General features: G+C 43.4%; 1 protein-coding gene across 1 annotated transcript in view; it reads right to left on the reverse strand.

The window, feature by feature from the left end:
• LOC147026436 (receptor-type tyrosine-protein phosphatase mu-like) overlaps window positions 1–15,104 on the reverse strand; it is a 458,466-nt gene that overhangs the window by 109,297 nt on the left and 334,065 nt on the right. The window contains exons 21-22 of the mRNA XM_085883577.1: window positions 7,350–7,437; window positions 4,058–4,134 (exon numbers count right to left, since the gene is read on the reverse strand). Of these exons, the coding sequence (XP_085739703.1) occupies window positions 4,058–4,134; window positions 7,350–7,437 (165 nt within the window). The remainder of the gene's footprint in view (window positions 1–4,057; window positions 4,135–7,349; window positions 7,438–15,104) is intronic.

The raw sequence follows: 15,104 nt of genomic DNA on the forward strand, positions 1-15,104 counted from the left end.
TTTGGTGGAATTGTATTTGTGTGCTTTCCGTTCGTCGCGAATAAATGTGCTTTATTGTTGAACTGTTCTCCCGCTTCGCTTCGTCTTTTCCTCCATTGAATCCCCATCTTGCTTCACGTAAAGGGTTGGTAGTGGGCTGAATACGCCCGATAATTAATCGAACCGTCGAGGTCGACGATAACACCGCTCGGTTATTCTGATAGTACGGAACGGGTCGCTTAAGTGGCCCGTGTCCGAAGTCGACCTGCGGCGAGGTGCGATCGCCCGGTCTACCCTCCGCGTGGGTACTTAGGTAGTTCGAATTTGGCGAGCAACCCTATCCCACGCGGGGGCTGATTGGCTCGATTGCGGTGAGACCGAAAGGTCCACCCGTGACTGGTTCCCGGCGTTAGTCCGAGAGGGTCACGACTGGATTGTCCGTCCGGTGGGCGACGCGCCGCGATTCGAGTTACGTGGCCGTCGCACGCCGGCGGGCGCGAAGACCGCAACAATATATATATACATATATATATATATACATACATATATATATATATATATATGTACATATATATATATATATATATATATATATATATATATATATATATATATGTACATATATATATATATATATATGTACATATATATATATATATATATATATGTACATATATATATATATATATATGTACATATATATATATATATATATATATATATATATATATATATATATATATATATATATATATATATATATATATATATATATATATATATATATATATATATACATACATACATACATACATACATACATACATACATACATACATATATATAGTTACGGTTCGAGGAACCGTATGCATAAAACATACACTTGTCCCAAGTCAGTTATTCCATTAACTATTTGCGTACACAGATTCCTTTCTTGTGTTTAGTGGGAAAATTAAAGGGGTGCGTTGTGATGTTTTTTTAGTTAGATTAATAAATCTTTATATCTCCACTCCATTTCATTGCAAAGGCAAATCCACGACAACCCACGCTACCCTCTGCCTGCTTGCCCCTCCTCTCGCTTGCTACTCGCACATGGGCTGAACAACCGCATGTTCACCTACTCGCCGAACCGGTGACTCGCTGTCCGAGGAAAAATCCTCTTACAGTAGTTCCTATTTAGCGAGTCTGCACGTGTGGAGGGGCGGGCTTCCCAGTATGGCCGAAACCCTGCCCCGGAAGTGCGGACCCATGGAAGCCCCTTCAAATCAAGGAGGACAGTGACGTCAGTTTCACCAAGGCCCCTCCCCGCTGAGGGAGATGGATAAATTACGACACCATCCTCAGGGTGGAGTGCTTGGAGTTCGGAGAGTTCGTGAAGTGCTGAGACAGTTCATTCTGTGCTCGAGTCTTGAGTTATTTGGAGGTCTGAAAAGGAAGCGAAACTGCAACGGACGCTTGGAAGCCCGAATCCTGTCCCAGACCAGGATCATTTAAAGAAAGATCTGTGGAGGACCCAAGGAGTTATTTGGGAGTCGTTCGTTGAGAGTCAGAAAGAGAGGGAGAGAGGGAGAGAGGGAGAGAGGGAGAGAGGGAGAGAGGGAGAGAGGGAGAGAGGGAGAGAGGGAGAGAGGGAGAGAGGGAGAGAGGGAGAGAGGGAGAGAGGGAGAGAGGGAGAGAGGGAGAGAGGGAGAGAGGGAGAGAGGGAGAGAGGGAGAGAGGGAGAGAGGGAGAGAGGGAGAGAGGGAGAGAGGGAGAGAGGGAGAGAGGGAGAGAGGGAGAGAGGGAGAGAGGGAGAGAGGGAGAGAGAGAGAGAGAGAGAGAGAGAGAGAGAGAGAGAGAGAGAGAGAGAGAGAGAGAGAGAGAGAGAGAGAGAGAGAGAGACCCAAAGACTCAGCCTCATCGCGGGAGATACCCAATGATCCTGGCTGCCTTGGATTCCACACACACACAAACTCCACACGTGCGGCCGTGGGCCGAGCTGCGCGACCCTTGTCAGGTGCCGCACCACGGAGAATCCCTTTCCCCGGATCTCAGGTCCCGAGAACTGCGACCACAACTCCCTCCCTCCCTGGGTACAAAAGTGCTTTGCCTTCAACTGGGTATATTTTGTCTGAGTGTGTGGCACCGTCCATTTAGCAGAACTGTATAAGTTATTCGAACCTTGTAAATCTTGCCTGTATTATTCTCGTGACAAGTCTGCTCAGCGTCTGCTTTATAAATTGCTGTAAAATTGTCGCACTACATCTTTCTCTCATCTTTCCCTGCATAACATCTCCAATAAACCTGTTACCTGTACCACATAACTTTCCTCACTTTATTGTAAATAAATTATTGTAGAAATGTTCCCAGTTCATTTTCTTCTTTTCCTTCGTTGGTCCAGCATGGTTCGGATCTGAGGTGAGCCGGATCTTTATACCCGATATAATCTGTTCATTCTAGCCGGTACGTTCTTGGTGGGTCCGCTCGAATGCATCCAAACAGGAAAGGTAGTTCGTAGTTGGTAGTTGGTAGGGTGATCCGGTTCGGGCAAGACGTACCGAGGGCGTGGTTCCCCGGTAGATGACAGCGCGTGGTTAATTTGGTAAATTGGTTCCAGACAAAAAGACCCTACACTACGCGGTGGAGGTATTGGCGTCACGGTCGGTTAAACGACCCGCCGCCTCATGGAATTATCCGTGAACGACGGCCTACAATTCCGGGAGTCTGGTGTGAGACGACGTAAGTTTCCCCACCTAGCGGTCGTTCTCGCCACCGGACCTCTGGCTCGCAACAATATATACATATATTTATACATACATACAATATATATGAGTGCTTGGCCATTTGCCAATAGCGGCAAATTTTTCGGGAATCACCAGTTTGGAGGCAGTGTGATTACTGACTACAGTACGTACTGTATACAACCAAAAACCTTCGTAGCTCTCACCCTTGTTTTGGTGGAATTTCAGTGAACTAATTAAAAAAACAATGTTGCATTTATATGTACGTTTCAGCGAGATTTGCATTAACATTAATCTGTTTGAACAGCTGCTAATCGTCGTGATGGGGAGAAATTTTTTTTGGCTTCGTCATTTAGAAAACATGTTGATATCGCAAACAGCTCGGAATCGGGTGTTATCAAATGTACAGTATTTTCCTTTGAAACTCACAAAGAGAAACCAAATGACCTTTGTAAAGCACACCCAGTTCATATAAAACAATCAATTGTTTTAGAAACAGTCACAATGACGGAGGAAAATGTGATCGCTCATACTCTGTTGAGGTTAAAAGTTAAAATCTCCACCACCCATTATCATCATAAGATACAGGATGAAACTTTGCCACCATGGCACCCATAACCAAGAATGCAGGCATGCACAAACGCCCAATGAGAGTCCATATATATATATATATATATATATACATATATATATATATATATATATAAAAAAAAAAATATATATATATATATATATATATATATATATATATATATATATATATATATATATATATATATATGTTTGTCTCTCCAGTCATTTGCACCCGTTTTTAAGATGTTACAGTAATATGTCGGTGGTCTTTAAACCAAAGGTTCAACCACCCAAATGGTGGTATTTCTGTCTTTTACTGCATCCTGAATGGTCTTGCATCCTCTAATCTTTCCATGCTTTGTCCCCTTCAGGTTTCTGCAAGGCGCACACGGTCCACCAACAACGCCCTTCTGGTGATACTTTCAAAATCCAGAATCACTGCTCACCTCCACTTTTTGTGCACCTATGATTTGTTGAATTGCATGCAGACATTTACCCAAGAAAGTCATTTTTAAACATAACAATGCTAAGTGACATGTGCTTATGTGTTTGCTGACGTTTTAGATAGAACTCTTGGCTTAATTGTCAAAGAGAAAAATGATGTGCACTTTTGGTCTTTTGAACTCCTGCTGAAGCCATAAAATGATCAGCAAATTTTAAATAATGGTGAAGGTGAGCAGCAGAATAAATGGTGCATAAAAGGCAAAGCTGTCTTTTGCCATATATCAGGTATGACAAGCAAAGTGCGTTCATGGTTTGATGCCTGTGTATAACAATATACTCACATCAATATAACTGGCATTGATGTAATCAGAATGTGGTACACCATCTGTGGGTTCCAGAATCACTCTTGAGTGGTCATCTAGTGAAAAGCATGGAAAATAATTGATTTTCTTGATGAAATGCAAAACAGCAGTCTGGTTAATAACATTAGTTAAAATGACTGATTTTTACCTGCGATGTGTCACAAGTCTACAAGAGTGTCGCATGGTTGTTGTTGTTGTTGTTGTTGTTGTTGTTGTTGTTGTTTGGGATGTTGGTGGGGGTTGATTTTTGAAATGTGCACCCATTGGTCAGACCGCTGCCTATAAAAATAGCTCCGCAAAGCGGGCGTAACCCCTCAGCCCATGCATTGTAAAAGGAAGCAGTGAGATCACGATGATGCAGTCAGTTAGAGCACGTTGGACATCATATCGAAAATCAATCAGACTTCAAGATGGCTACCATGGTGGCTAGTGAAAATCGCAGCATGCCCATTTTTGAAAGGAACCTTCCTCTACTCAACTCCAACACACACACACACACACACACACACACACACACACACACACACACACACACACACACACACACACACACACACACACACACACACACACACACACACACACACACACACACACACACACACACACACACACACTGCAAAAATGCATTTAATCGGACAAGCCAAGCCGTTCTCGAAATTGACGAAAACCAATTTCAAGACAACTGCCATGGCGGCCACACTGAAAATCGCAGCGTACCCATTTTCGAAAGGAACCGTCTTCTACTCAACCCCAACACACCCTGAAAAATGGATTTAATCGGACAAGGCATTCTCCTCGAAATTGACTGAAACCAAAAGTTGACGGACGCCCGAACACCGAAGTATGAACCTTGACCTCTGTGACCTTGAAAAGGAGATCAAATCAAAAACCCGGGTTATATATCATGTATCCTCATCAGATATACCTGTGATAAAAATTTGGCGATGATCCAGCCATTCATTCAGGAGAAATAGCCATTTCTAGGTTTACAGTTTTGGGCCCCTGGTGGCCTAGCCGAGAATCAAATTGCGCTCATTATCGAAAGGAACCTTCCTCTACCCAGCCCCAACACACACTGCAAAAATGGATTTAATCGGACAAGGCGTTCTCCTCGAAATCTACGGAAACCAATTTCAAGATGGCTGCCATGGAGGCCACATTGAAAATCTCAGCACGCCCATTTTTGAAAGGAACCTTCCTCTACTCAACCCCAACATACCCTGCAAAAATGGATTTAATCGGACAAGGCGTTCTCCTCAAAATTGACAGAAACCAAAAGTTGACAGACGGACGCCCGGACGGAAAACGCCTGTGACGACAATACCCCTTTTTCAGCCCAATTTGGGCTGAGGGGTAAAAAGGGGACCCCACCTACATTTGTGGCTCGACTCCATCCACCACGGCACCCAGCCAAAATAATATGACCCAGAAAATATAATTTTCTGCTGGGCCGAAGACATCAGGGCCCGGTTGCTCAAAGCATCGTTAAATTTAATGATCGATTAGGCTTAATCGATCATTAAATTCCTTAAAGATAGATTCGCAAATGACACGATTTAACAGTGTTGCTCAAAGGTTAAGAGGGATTTAATCGATCCTTAAAGTTAACGATAGCTTTGAGCAACAGCATTAAACCTATCATTAATTTAACGATAGGTTTAATCGATCGTTAGGCTAATGATAGGTTGAACGATGCTTTGAGCAACCGGGCCCAGGCCTGTGGGCCTCTGCTGATAATACATTGCCCGGGTTTGTTGTGTCAGATTTCTATTGACTTTGTTTGGTTCGAGTGTTACTCACGATGAGGAACCCCCAAAAATCTAATCATATTTGAATAAAAATTATTAATAAGGTTTAATAAAGCCCACCAATCAGCATGCACGGTATGTGCCTCCCTAAAAAAAAGTTGCATTACGTAATTTTTGAACGGCCCCACATTGGGGTTGAACAATCCATGACTGTGTGATGAATCAGCTCGTTCTGATATAACCATGGTGGAGGCTGACATGGATGTCAAAGAGAAGTGTCAAGTTAATCTTTCAATCGTGCAGTAAGTATGTTTCCCAATCATGCTGTTCATCTTTTAAGAGTGCTCTAAATGCACATTTAAACCACAGGTTATGACTATAGTAGTGCAGTCATTGTTGTTGTTATAAGGTGACATTAAATAAAAGAGTGCAACAATAAAACATTAAAAAAATGTAATAAATGAAGGATCACACATTTCTGGCATAATGGATTTGGACTTGTGTGCTCGTGCTGGATGTTGCACAAGTCACGATCATGTAAGCCTGTAGTCACGGTTTACATTTCTGCTGACTTTGAAGGGATAAGATACTCATTTAAATCAAGAAGAATCTTATATTCACACCGTCTTTCAGGAAAGATCATCAAATGAAGTCAAGTATGGGGAGAGAAAATAGAGGGAGGGAGTGGGGAGAGAAAGAGAGAGAGAAAAGAGTAGAGAAAGAGAGGGAGGGAAGAGAGAAAGGGGGAGAGAAAAGGGGGAGAGAAAAGGGGGAGAGAAAAGAGGGAGGGAAAAGGGGTAAGGAAAAGGGGGAGAGGAAAAAAGGGGAATACTGGGAAAATGAGGGGTAGTGGAAAAGGATATTAAAGGATTCATGTGAAAAGAGGTTGGAGAAAAAGGGATGAAGCAAAACTGAAAGCGAAAGCGAAGCAGCAGAAGAATGATAAGAATGAGGAGAAGGAGGAGAAGGAGGAGCAGAAGAAGAAAGAGGCAAGGACAATAAGAAGAAAAAGAAAAAGAAGGAGAAGAAATAGAAGAAGTAAAATAAGAAGTACAGGTAGAAAGAGAATAAGAAAGAGAGGTAGAAGGGGAAGAGGGAGGGAGGAGAAGGAGGCAGAGAATAATAATAATAATAAGAAGAAAAACAAGATTGTCTCGAGAAATAAGGTGATGATAGGTCAAAGGTTCAACAACAACAACAACAACAACAACAACAACAACAACAACAACAACAAAAATCCATTCTCTCTGTTCTAATTTATTTTGAGAGCGAAGGGTTAAATTGGGGGGAAAAATAAGATAGAATTGTAGATGAAGAAATTCCTATGAGAAAACGGAAGAGTATGGGAGAAGAGGGAAATTGAATGCAGGGGAAAGTGTGTGGGAAAGGAGGGAGATGAGAATCCCACCATTTTTAGCATATAGATGTTATTTAGGAAAGAGCAAAGTATAAATTTTAACAACAAATACGAAGTTAGCTTAAAACAGGATTTAAAAACAAAGGTTTAAAAAGGCACTTACAAGCGATGATGTTGCCATAACGATTCTTACACCTATTTTCCTCTTTCTTCGCGACCTGCCATGGAGCAGATTGTCCATCCAGGAAACTCTACAAAAGACAGCACAATCGGCTTTTGAACACTTATTCGGATAAAATCAAGTTGACAATGTTAGCAATTCTTGCATATCTCAATGCAGGTGCACTGACTGCAGTTTGCTCAAGACAACAGGTTCCATATTTATGTGTTTGTATGCTTCAAGGATTTGACTCGATCTTTGAACAACCTCATGGACTCTCGATGGAACAAAGTTTGAGGCTTCGGAATACAAAATGGTCACAGTTTCAAAGTAAACTGCAGTTTTACCAGGTGACAGCAAAAGTCACATCAATCAAAAAACCTGTGCGATAATTTTCACTCATGGGCGGATCACATCAGACTCCATCCAGGTTTGGAGAGGGGCCGGGTGGTGGGTGGACGAGGTGGAGGGGGCGAAAGGGGATGGCAGATGCTGTCAAAGCAAGTATCATGACATGAAATACACTGCGTGGTTGACACTTTTCTTCCTTGTGAAAAAAACCCAAGAAAGAGGAATTTGGAACTTGACGAGGATACCATCTTACAGTGGCCTTCTCAATTAAAATTATGCACAGCACCTTTTGAGTCAACAAGCAAGTCCAGTAAGGAACAACAACAACAACAACAACAAAAAAGACAGCCAGGTAGATATCCCTCCAAAAGGGCTGTATACTTTTCAATGCTATTCCCTCCCTGTGAATGATGTCCCAGGACTAAAGACTTGGCAAAACTAGAACGGGCACTCATAGAGCGCATACCTTCGCCGCCACTACTTTTTTTGTTCTTGGTATGAGTGTGGGGAACTGGTTTCATATGAATAGTCTTATGACACAAACCACATATCTATAATGTCATGACCCCCCCCCCGACTTTCAGGGGCTACGGACTAAACAACAATCAACTCGCGTCGTTTTGGCGAGTCTTCACTCGCAAGCTCGGTGAATACAACGTTTCAACAAGAGAAGGTAATCTCGTTTGATGCTGGTTTCATGCAAATCAAATAAGAATTGACTGAGTTATGCCGAAAACCGCATATTTTTCAAGGGCGTAACCCCCCCCCCCCGACATTTTACCCCAACCGGTGACATGTGTTATGACGTCATTGTGTCACAAGATTGGGCATTAAATTCTGAACATTTTGGTGCTGGGTTCATGTAAAGCGGACAAGAATTGACCGCGTTATGACAAAAACCGCATATTTTTCAAGGTCGTGACCCCCCTGACCTTTGACCCCTAACCCGTAACAAGAGTATGGGCGTCATTGTGTCATATTGCATATCACAAGATGAGGCGTTGAATTCTGAACATTTTGGCGTTAGTTGCATGCAAATTGAATACAAATTGACCGTGTTATCGTAAAAAGACGATTTTGACCTTTTGTGACCTTGACCTTGATCTTTGACCCGAACGATCCCAAAATCTAATCGAATGCTTCCTGGCTAATAACCAATCATCCCACCAAATTTCATGCAATTCGGTTTAATACTTTTTTGAGTTATACGAATCACAAGATTACAAATAAATAAATAAATAAATAAATACACGCCGACCAAAACATAACCTTTCGCAGAATGCGAAGGTAACTAGAATGGCACGCGGTAGAGCACATACCTCCGCCACGTAATGCCTGATCCACGAGAATGTATCGGGCCCAATACATTTTTGAAATATGCTATACAGTGCTATATCGTCTTTGGCTCTGCCTCTCAATGGAGAAGAATCACTTAAAAAATTACATAATTCTCGTATCCGGATCTTCACCAAAATCTAATCAGTTCTTCATCATCCACACTGAACCTGTCTACCAATTTTCATATGGATCCATCCACAACTTTTTGAGATATCCTGTGCACAAATAAACAGACAAACACAAACAGACAGAAAGGGGTGAAAACATAACCTCCTTCCACCTTCGTTTGACGGAGGTAAAAAGCTACACCACAGGTCTAATTCCAATCCCTCCAGGTATGACAGCAGAGAATTCCAAACAGAGAAAGACACGTTTTCAATTACACTGTTAAAACACAACATATTCAGAAGCTTGGGAACACAGAGGGGCTTTAGTAATGCATGACACGAGGGACAAGAATATCAGAACAAATTAGGATAATTGAATCTGTGGTCACTATTTTTATGAGGAAGCAATAAAATTAAAGAAAATAAATAAAAGCAATAAAAAAAATTTTTTTAATACTTTTATTTCACTTTTATAAAATAAAAGCAATAAAAAAAGAGAAAAAAAATAAAATGGGGATATTAATCCCCAAAAAAAGGAAGAAGAAAAAAAGAACGAGACTTGGAAGGTCAAATATTATTGCAGAGTATATCACCTGATGAGTGGTTAAAAGCACAGCACATTAATTGTGTACAAATTGGGTGATGGTAAAATAAACCTTACAAGTAAAATAACAAAAACATTTAGAGATGGTCAAAGAAAGAAAAAAATTCACATTCACAAACTGGTCCAACACGTGGAACATGTCTTTCAATCCACACAAATCTCACACTCTCACTATGTCTCTTCGAAAGGACCGTTTACAAAACCCCCCCATCCACTTTCTCAACAATCCTCTGGAAGAAGTCTTTTCTTTCAAGCTTCTGGGTCTCACTATCTGCCATGACCTTTCCTGGGAAAGTCACATTTCCAACCTCGCCTCAAAAGCCAGTCGCCGACTGGGAATCCTCCGTCGTGCAAAGTCCTTCCTCGGCCCTCTTGAGCTCCTGACTACTTACAAAGCTTTTGTCCGTAGCCTGATGGAGTACTGCTCTCCCCTCTGGGCTGGTGCTCCTGCCTCCCACCCTTCTCGACTTCACGCTGTCGAAACCAGGGCTTTTAAGATCATCGGCATCTCCCGCAATGAAGCTGAGTCTTTGGGCCTCTCACTCAATCACCGCAGGTTGGTCGGTGGTCTTTCTGTCTTCTACCGACTCCTCTCCAGCCTTGCCCCCCCTGCTCTCTCTGCGATTTGTCCCAACCACATTTCCACAGGGCGCTCAAAGTCCGCCAACAACCCCTTCTGGTAAAACTACCAAAATCACGAATCACTGCTCATCTTCACTCTTTCATTCCTCTTTTTCCCGCCTTTGGAATAAACTTCCTCACTCTATTCTTTCCCATTCTTCCCTCCAGGCTTTCAAAACAGCTGTTCACCACCACCTCTTATCTTCCCCCATCCAAATCCTCGATCTTTTCTACCCCCGATAATCCACCCAAGACCACTTCCTTCAATTCTCCTGCTTTCCTTCCTGAAAGTCCCTGTAATGTCCATCTTCTCCTCGCCATGTTCCCCGTCCCATCCCCATCCCTCTCCCTTCCACAGTTCACCTGTGTCTGTTCCCCAATGTTTTGTCCCTTCCACTCCCACCCCTCTTGTCTCATGCCTCCTTGCTGTGAGTTGTGTGTTAGCTCTCATACGAGCCTCGACAAAGGTATACAAAAAAAAAAATAAAAAAAAAATTCTGAAGAATGATTATAGAGAAATGATTGGGCAGGACAACTCAGTTCATTGAAGATTTCTGCCCTCTGGTTCTCTTTTCAATGGTTGTTCAAATCCAATCGGACATTGCTGACAACACGTCGTGTTGAGCAATTCAAGGATTGGTGAAAAGTTCCACTCCTGCAATGTGGAGTTAAACATTATGCAGGCCGATGACACCAAGTTGCTGGTGGTCGCATGGTAGCTATCATTTCTTGAAGCGCGACTGTGTCGCTGATGCAGTGCCCCTCTACCAGTACACACACTGGAACTGGTACTCATTTCGCCGACCTCGGAAGGATGACAGGCTGAGTCAACCTCCTGGTGTATTAATTCAGCAGCCGACGGGGCTTGAATTCAGGACCCTCGGATCCCAAGCCGCCACCCTAAGCACTGAGCCAACACCAGGCTAACCAAGTTGCTGATGACACAAAACAGCAAATGTTCCTTTTATGACAATGCATTTCGGCCTTTGGGCCAGGTGCCTGTGTATCGATTAGGTACTTTGATATTTTGTCCAAGATGCATGTGTTCAGCATTGTTGGAATATTTTGAGCGTGTGTAGAACGTACGTACATAAGTATGCACGCGCGCACGCATGCACACACACACACACGTACGTGCATCATATACTTTTGGGAAAACATAGGGAATTGTGATCTAAGTTGCACCATTTCCGAGAAAACCTAATGGAATCAGTGCCAGGGAAAGAAAACAGTATCTGGACAAGTCCCATTGCGGTTTTATCCTGATGGCTCATATTCCTTGGCAACATAATCTCAAAAGGCAGAAGGATGGAAAATGAAGCCAGATGCAACCATCATATCAACACAAACACCAAGAAAAAAAAAATTGATCACATATGGTAATGAAGGTACCAGAAGACACCATTCGGCACATCTTGCCTGCGTCAAAGCTACCTACGTCCCTGGTACTATGCCTGACCCCAAGGAGCGAATATGGCCGAGGCCTCCAGGATGCAATGGCCGACTGCAATATTATCACAATGTATTATTCCAGATACATTACCATGAGGACACCAGCACAATCATGTTAACAGGAAATTTCAACATCCTACGTACAGTTTACGAGAAACGCCTTACTCAGGGATATATGAAACCCAAACAGAGAATTCCTCAATTGAGCTATCATAAATGCTTAATATTGCCTCATCGTCATCGGCGTTGAGTAAATATACCTTCAGAATGTTTTAACGAGCAAAGCAGAAATCAAAGCAAACAAAAACTGAGCCCATGGCCTGCAGGATTCAAAGCCTATTTATAATCGTACAACAAAGCACATTGCGCTTCCAGTTGTGGGACGAGTGTGTTGGGCATTGGTTCATACATGCCTCCGTTAAGTTCATCAAAGCTGAGTTTTCCACACTGGTTCTATCATGTCTTTCTGTTATCGTTTCATCCCTGTGTTATTAATGGTGTTTTCGTCCAATTTCTGTGTCTTGCCAATGCCGTGTTCAGATGGATGATCAAATTTGCGTCCTTGTGAGTGTCTCAGCTACCTACCCCCGAAGACCTCAGCTCGTGAGCGTGCCCATCATATCACCAATCTAACACATGCCTCCTTCAGTTTTTCTTTATCCGAAGTGCTCTCCTTTCATGCTCCTCAATTCAAGCTTTTAATTACATTTTAAAATACTTTAAATTCCGTATCTCTCCATGAGTAACACACACACATGTTCTTCTACTTCATCACGAACACAGATATTCTTAAAGGGGTGAAATGTAGGGGTTTTTTTAAATCACCGAGAGAAGTCATGCTGTAAGTATGGAGATGTAGTCGATGGATTGAGCAGTTGTTCTTCCTCTTCTTGTTCGCACAGTTTATTTCCCAAACCTGTTGGATTAACAAATGCTGTCCATCGACCACCTCTAAGTACTTACAGCATGACTTTTCTCAGTGATTTCAATAACATCTCATTTCACCCCTCTAGTAATATCTGTCTTCGTGTATCAGAACTTTGGATCATGAAATGTCTCGGCTGCAGTGGTTGCCTGCACACAACCATCGACTCTCCTTCATGTCCTTTAAGGTTGTCAAACCCCTCCATCCAACGATAATCTCATTCATAACTGTGTCCTCCCACTCCCACCCCCATCCAATTTTTTTGTCCCCAAATTTAACGTCTCCCTCAATCCCTAACGCCAGTCTAAGTCATGAGATCAGTGCCCTCTCTCTCCAGAGACATCTCAAGCATTTGATATCGCTGGCACCCTGCCTTGCTCACCAAGCGATCTGCCTATGGCATCCAAGGCCACCTCCACACATGCTCATAGCTACTGCGGGCTCTCAAAAGGATCTTTCATTTCTCCTCCTGTCAAGGCTGGAGCTCCCCAAGGCAGTGTCTTGGGTCCAATCCTATTTCTAATATTCATCAATGATCTTTCTGACTCTTTCGTGAAGATCCTCGTTATATCTTTGCTGATGGCTCTACCCTCTGCCGTACCGTCCCTCAATCTTCAGAGGCAGGAAGCAGCCTCCTCCCTCTCTGCAGACCTTTATAGAATCATAAGCTAGTCCAACACTTGGAATAATCTTTCAATCCTGACAAATTTCAAACACCCACTTTGTGTCTCTGAAAAGACCATCTGGTGAACCATCCAATCTATTTCCTTAACATTCCTCTTGAAGAAGTGCAGTCACTCAACTTTTTGGACTCAACATCATCCATGATATTTATTTGGCAAACCCCATATCTAAGTTGGCCTTCAAAGCAAGATGTTGATTGGGCATCCTATGTCATAGAAAGTATTTCCTTGGCACATGTGAACTTTTATCGACTTGAAATGCCTTCATCTGCTGCTTGATGCAGTACTGCTCTCACTTTTGGACTGGCGCCACTGCCTCACTACTTGCTCAGATTGTAGCATTGGAAACTGCTCAAAAAGAACTTGAAAGCCATTTGTATCTTCCACATTAAAGCTGAGTCTCTGGGCCTATTACTCTTGCATCATAGACAGGTTGGTGGTCTCTCTGTCTTCTATCACCTTCTATCTAGTCTTGCACCCTCTGTCCTTTCCATGCTCTGTCCCTCCTAGTTTTATGCAGGGTGAATGTGGTCTGCCAGTAACCCCCTTAATCCAGACTCACTGCTCACCTCCACTCCTTTCTTCCTCTTTATTTGCACCTGCAGAACCAACTTCATCATTTCAGGTCTTTCGACATCGACAACCATAATCTATTCCACACCATTAACTCTCTGCAAGCCAATCTCATTCTGGGTTTCCAGCATTTCCCTCCACTTCTGAAATTGAGAGTTTGTGGCTGTATCCATATTGTCAATCCCTCCACCCCTTTGTGTGTGTAATTAATTACATATATATCTATCTATAATTCCAGCAATCTCTGTGTGTCTGTCTCTTTGTCTGCGACCACCGTTTCTCGATGACCGCCAGTCCGATGTCATTGAAACCTGCCAGGAATATTGCCGGAGACCCCGGATGTGCCTTTTCGAGGTTTGATATCGATCGGACGAGCGGTTCCCAATTTACGGCCATTTTATTGCTTTTTCAGTGTTGAAAAGGTGTATATATGGCAGCTGAAGGTGTCATTCCACCTTCTCACCTTATCATGCCTTTTTTCCCAAAATTATTAATAACCAAACGATCACCGTTCCGATTGGATAGAAACTTTCCAGGAATATTGCCGGGGCCCGCGGATGTGCCTTTTCAAGGTTTGATATCAATCGGACAAGTGGTTCCCAAGTTACGGCCATTTATCTGTCAACCAATGACAGGACACAGTGCTATGACATCACGAATGACGTCACAATTAATGTTTGTTTATTTATTTTGTTTTTTTTGAGAAGGGTGAGAGGAGGGGGGAGAGAGAAGGGAGAGAGGAGGGGGAGAGAGAAGGGAGAGAGGAGGGGGAGAGAGAAGGGCGAGAGAGGGGAGTGAAAGGGGGGGCAAGAGAGGGGAGAGAGAGAGAGAGGAGGGGGGACAGAGGAGGGGGAGAGAGAAGGGTGAGAGAGGGGGTGAGAGGGGGGCAAGAGGGGGTGAGGCGGGGGCAATAGAAGGGAGAGAGGAGGGCGAGAGAGGGGATGAGAGGGGGGCGAGAGAGGGGAGGGAGAGAGGGGGAGCAAGAGAGGAGGGGTGAGAGAAGAGGGGAAGAGAGAGGCGGGAGAGAGGGGGCAAGAGAGGGGAGGGAGAGAGGAGGGGGGCAAGAGAAGGGAGAGACGAGGGGGGAGAGAGGGGGGCAGAGAG

Source organism: Eptatretus burgeri, chromosome 5 (assembly GCF_056783735.1).
Source record: "Eptatretus burgeri isolate ZD-2024b chromosome 5, Ebu_testis_v1, whole genome shotgun sequence".
In the NCBI taxonomy this organism is placed as follows: Eukaryota; Metazoa; Chordata; class Myxini; order Myxiniformes; family Myxinidae; genus Eptatretus; species Eptatretus burgeri.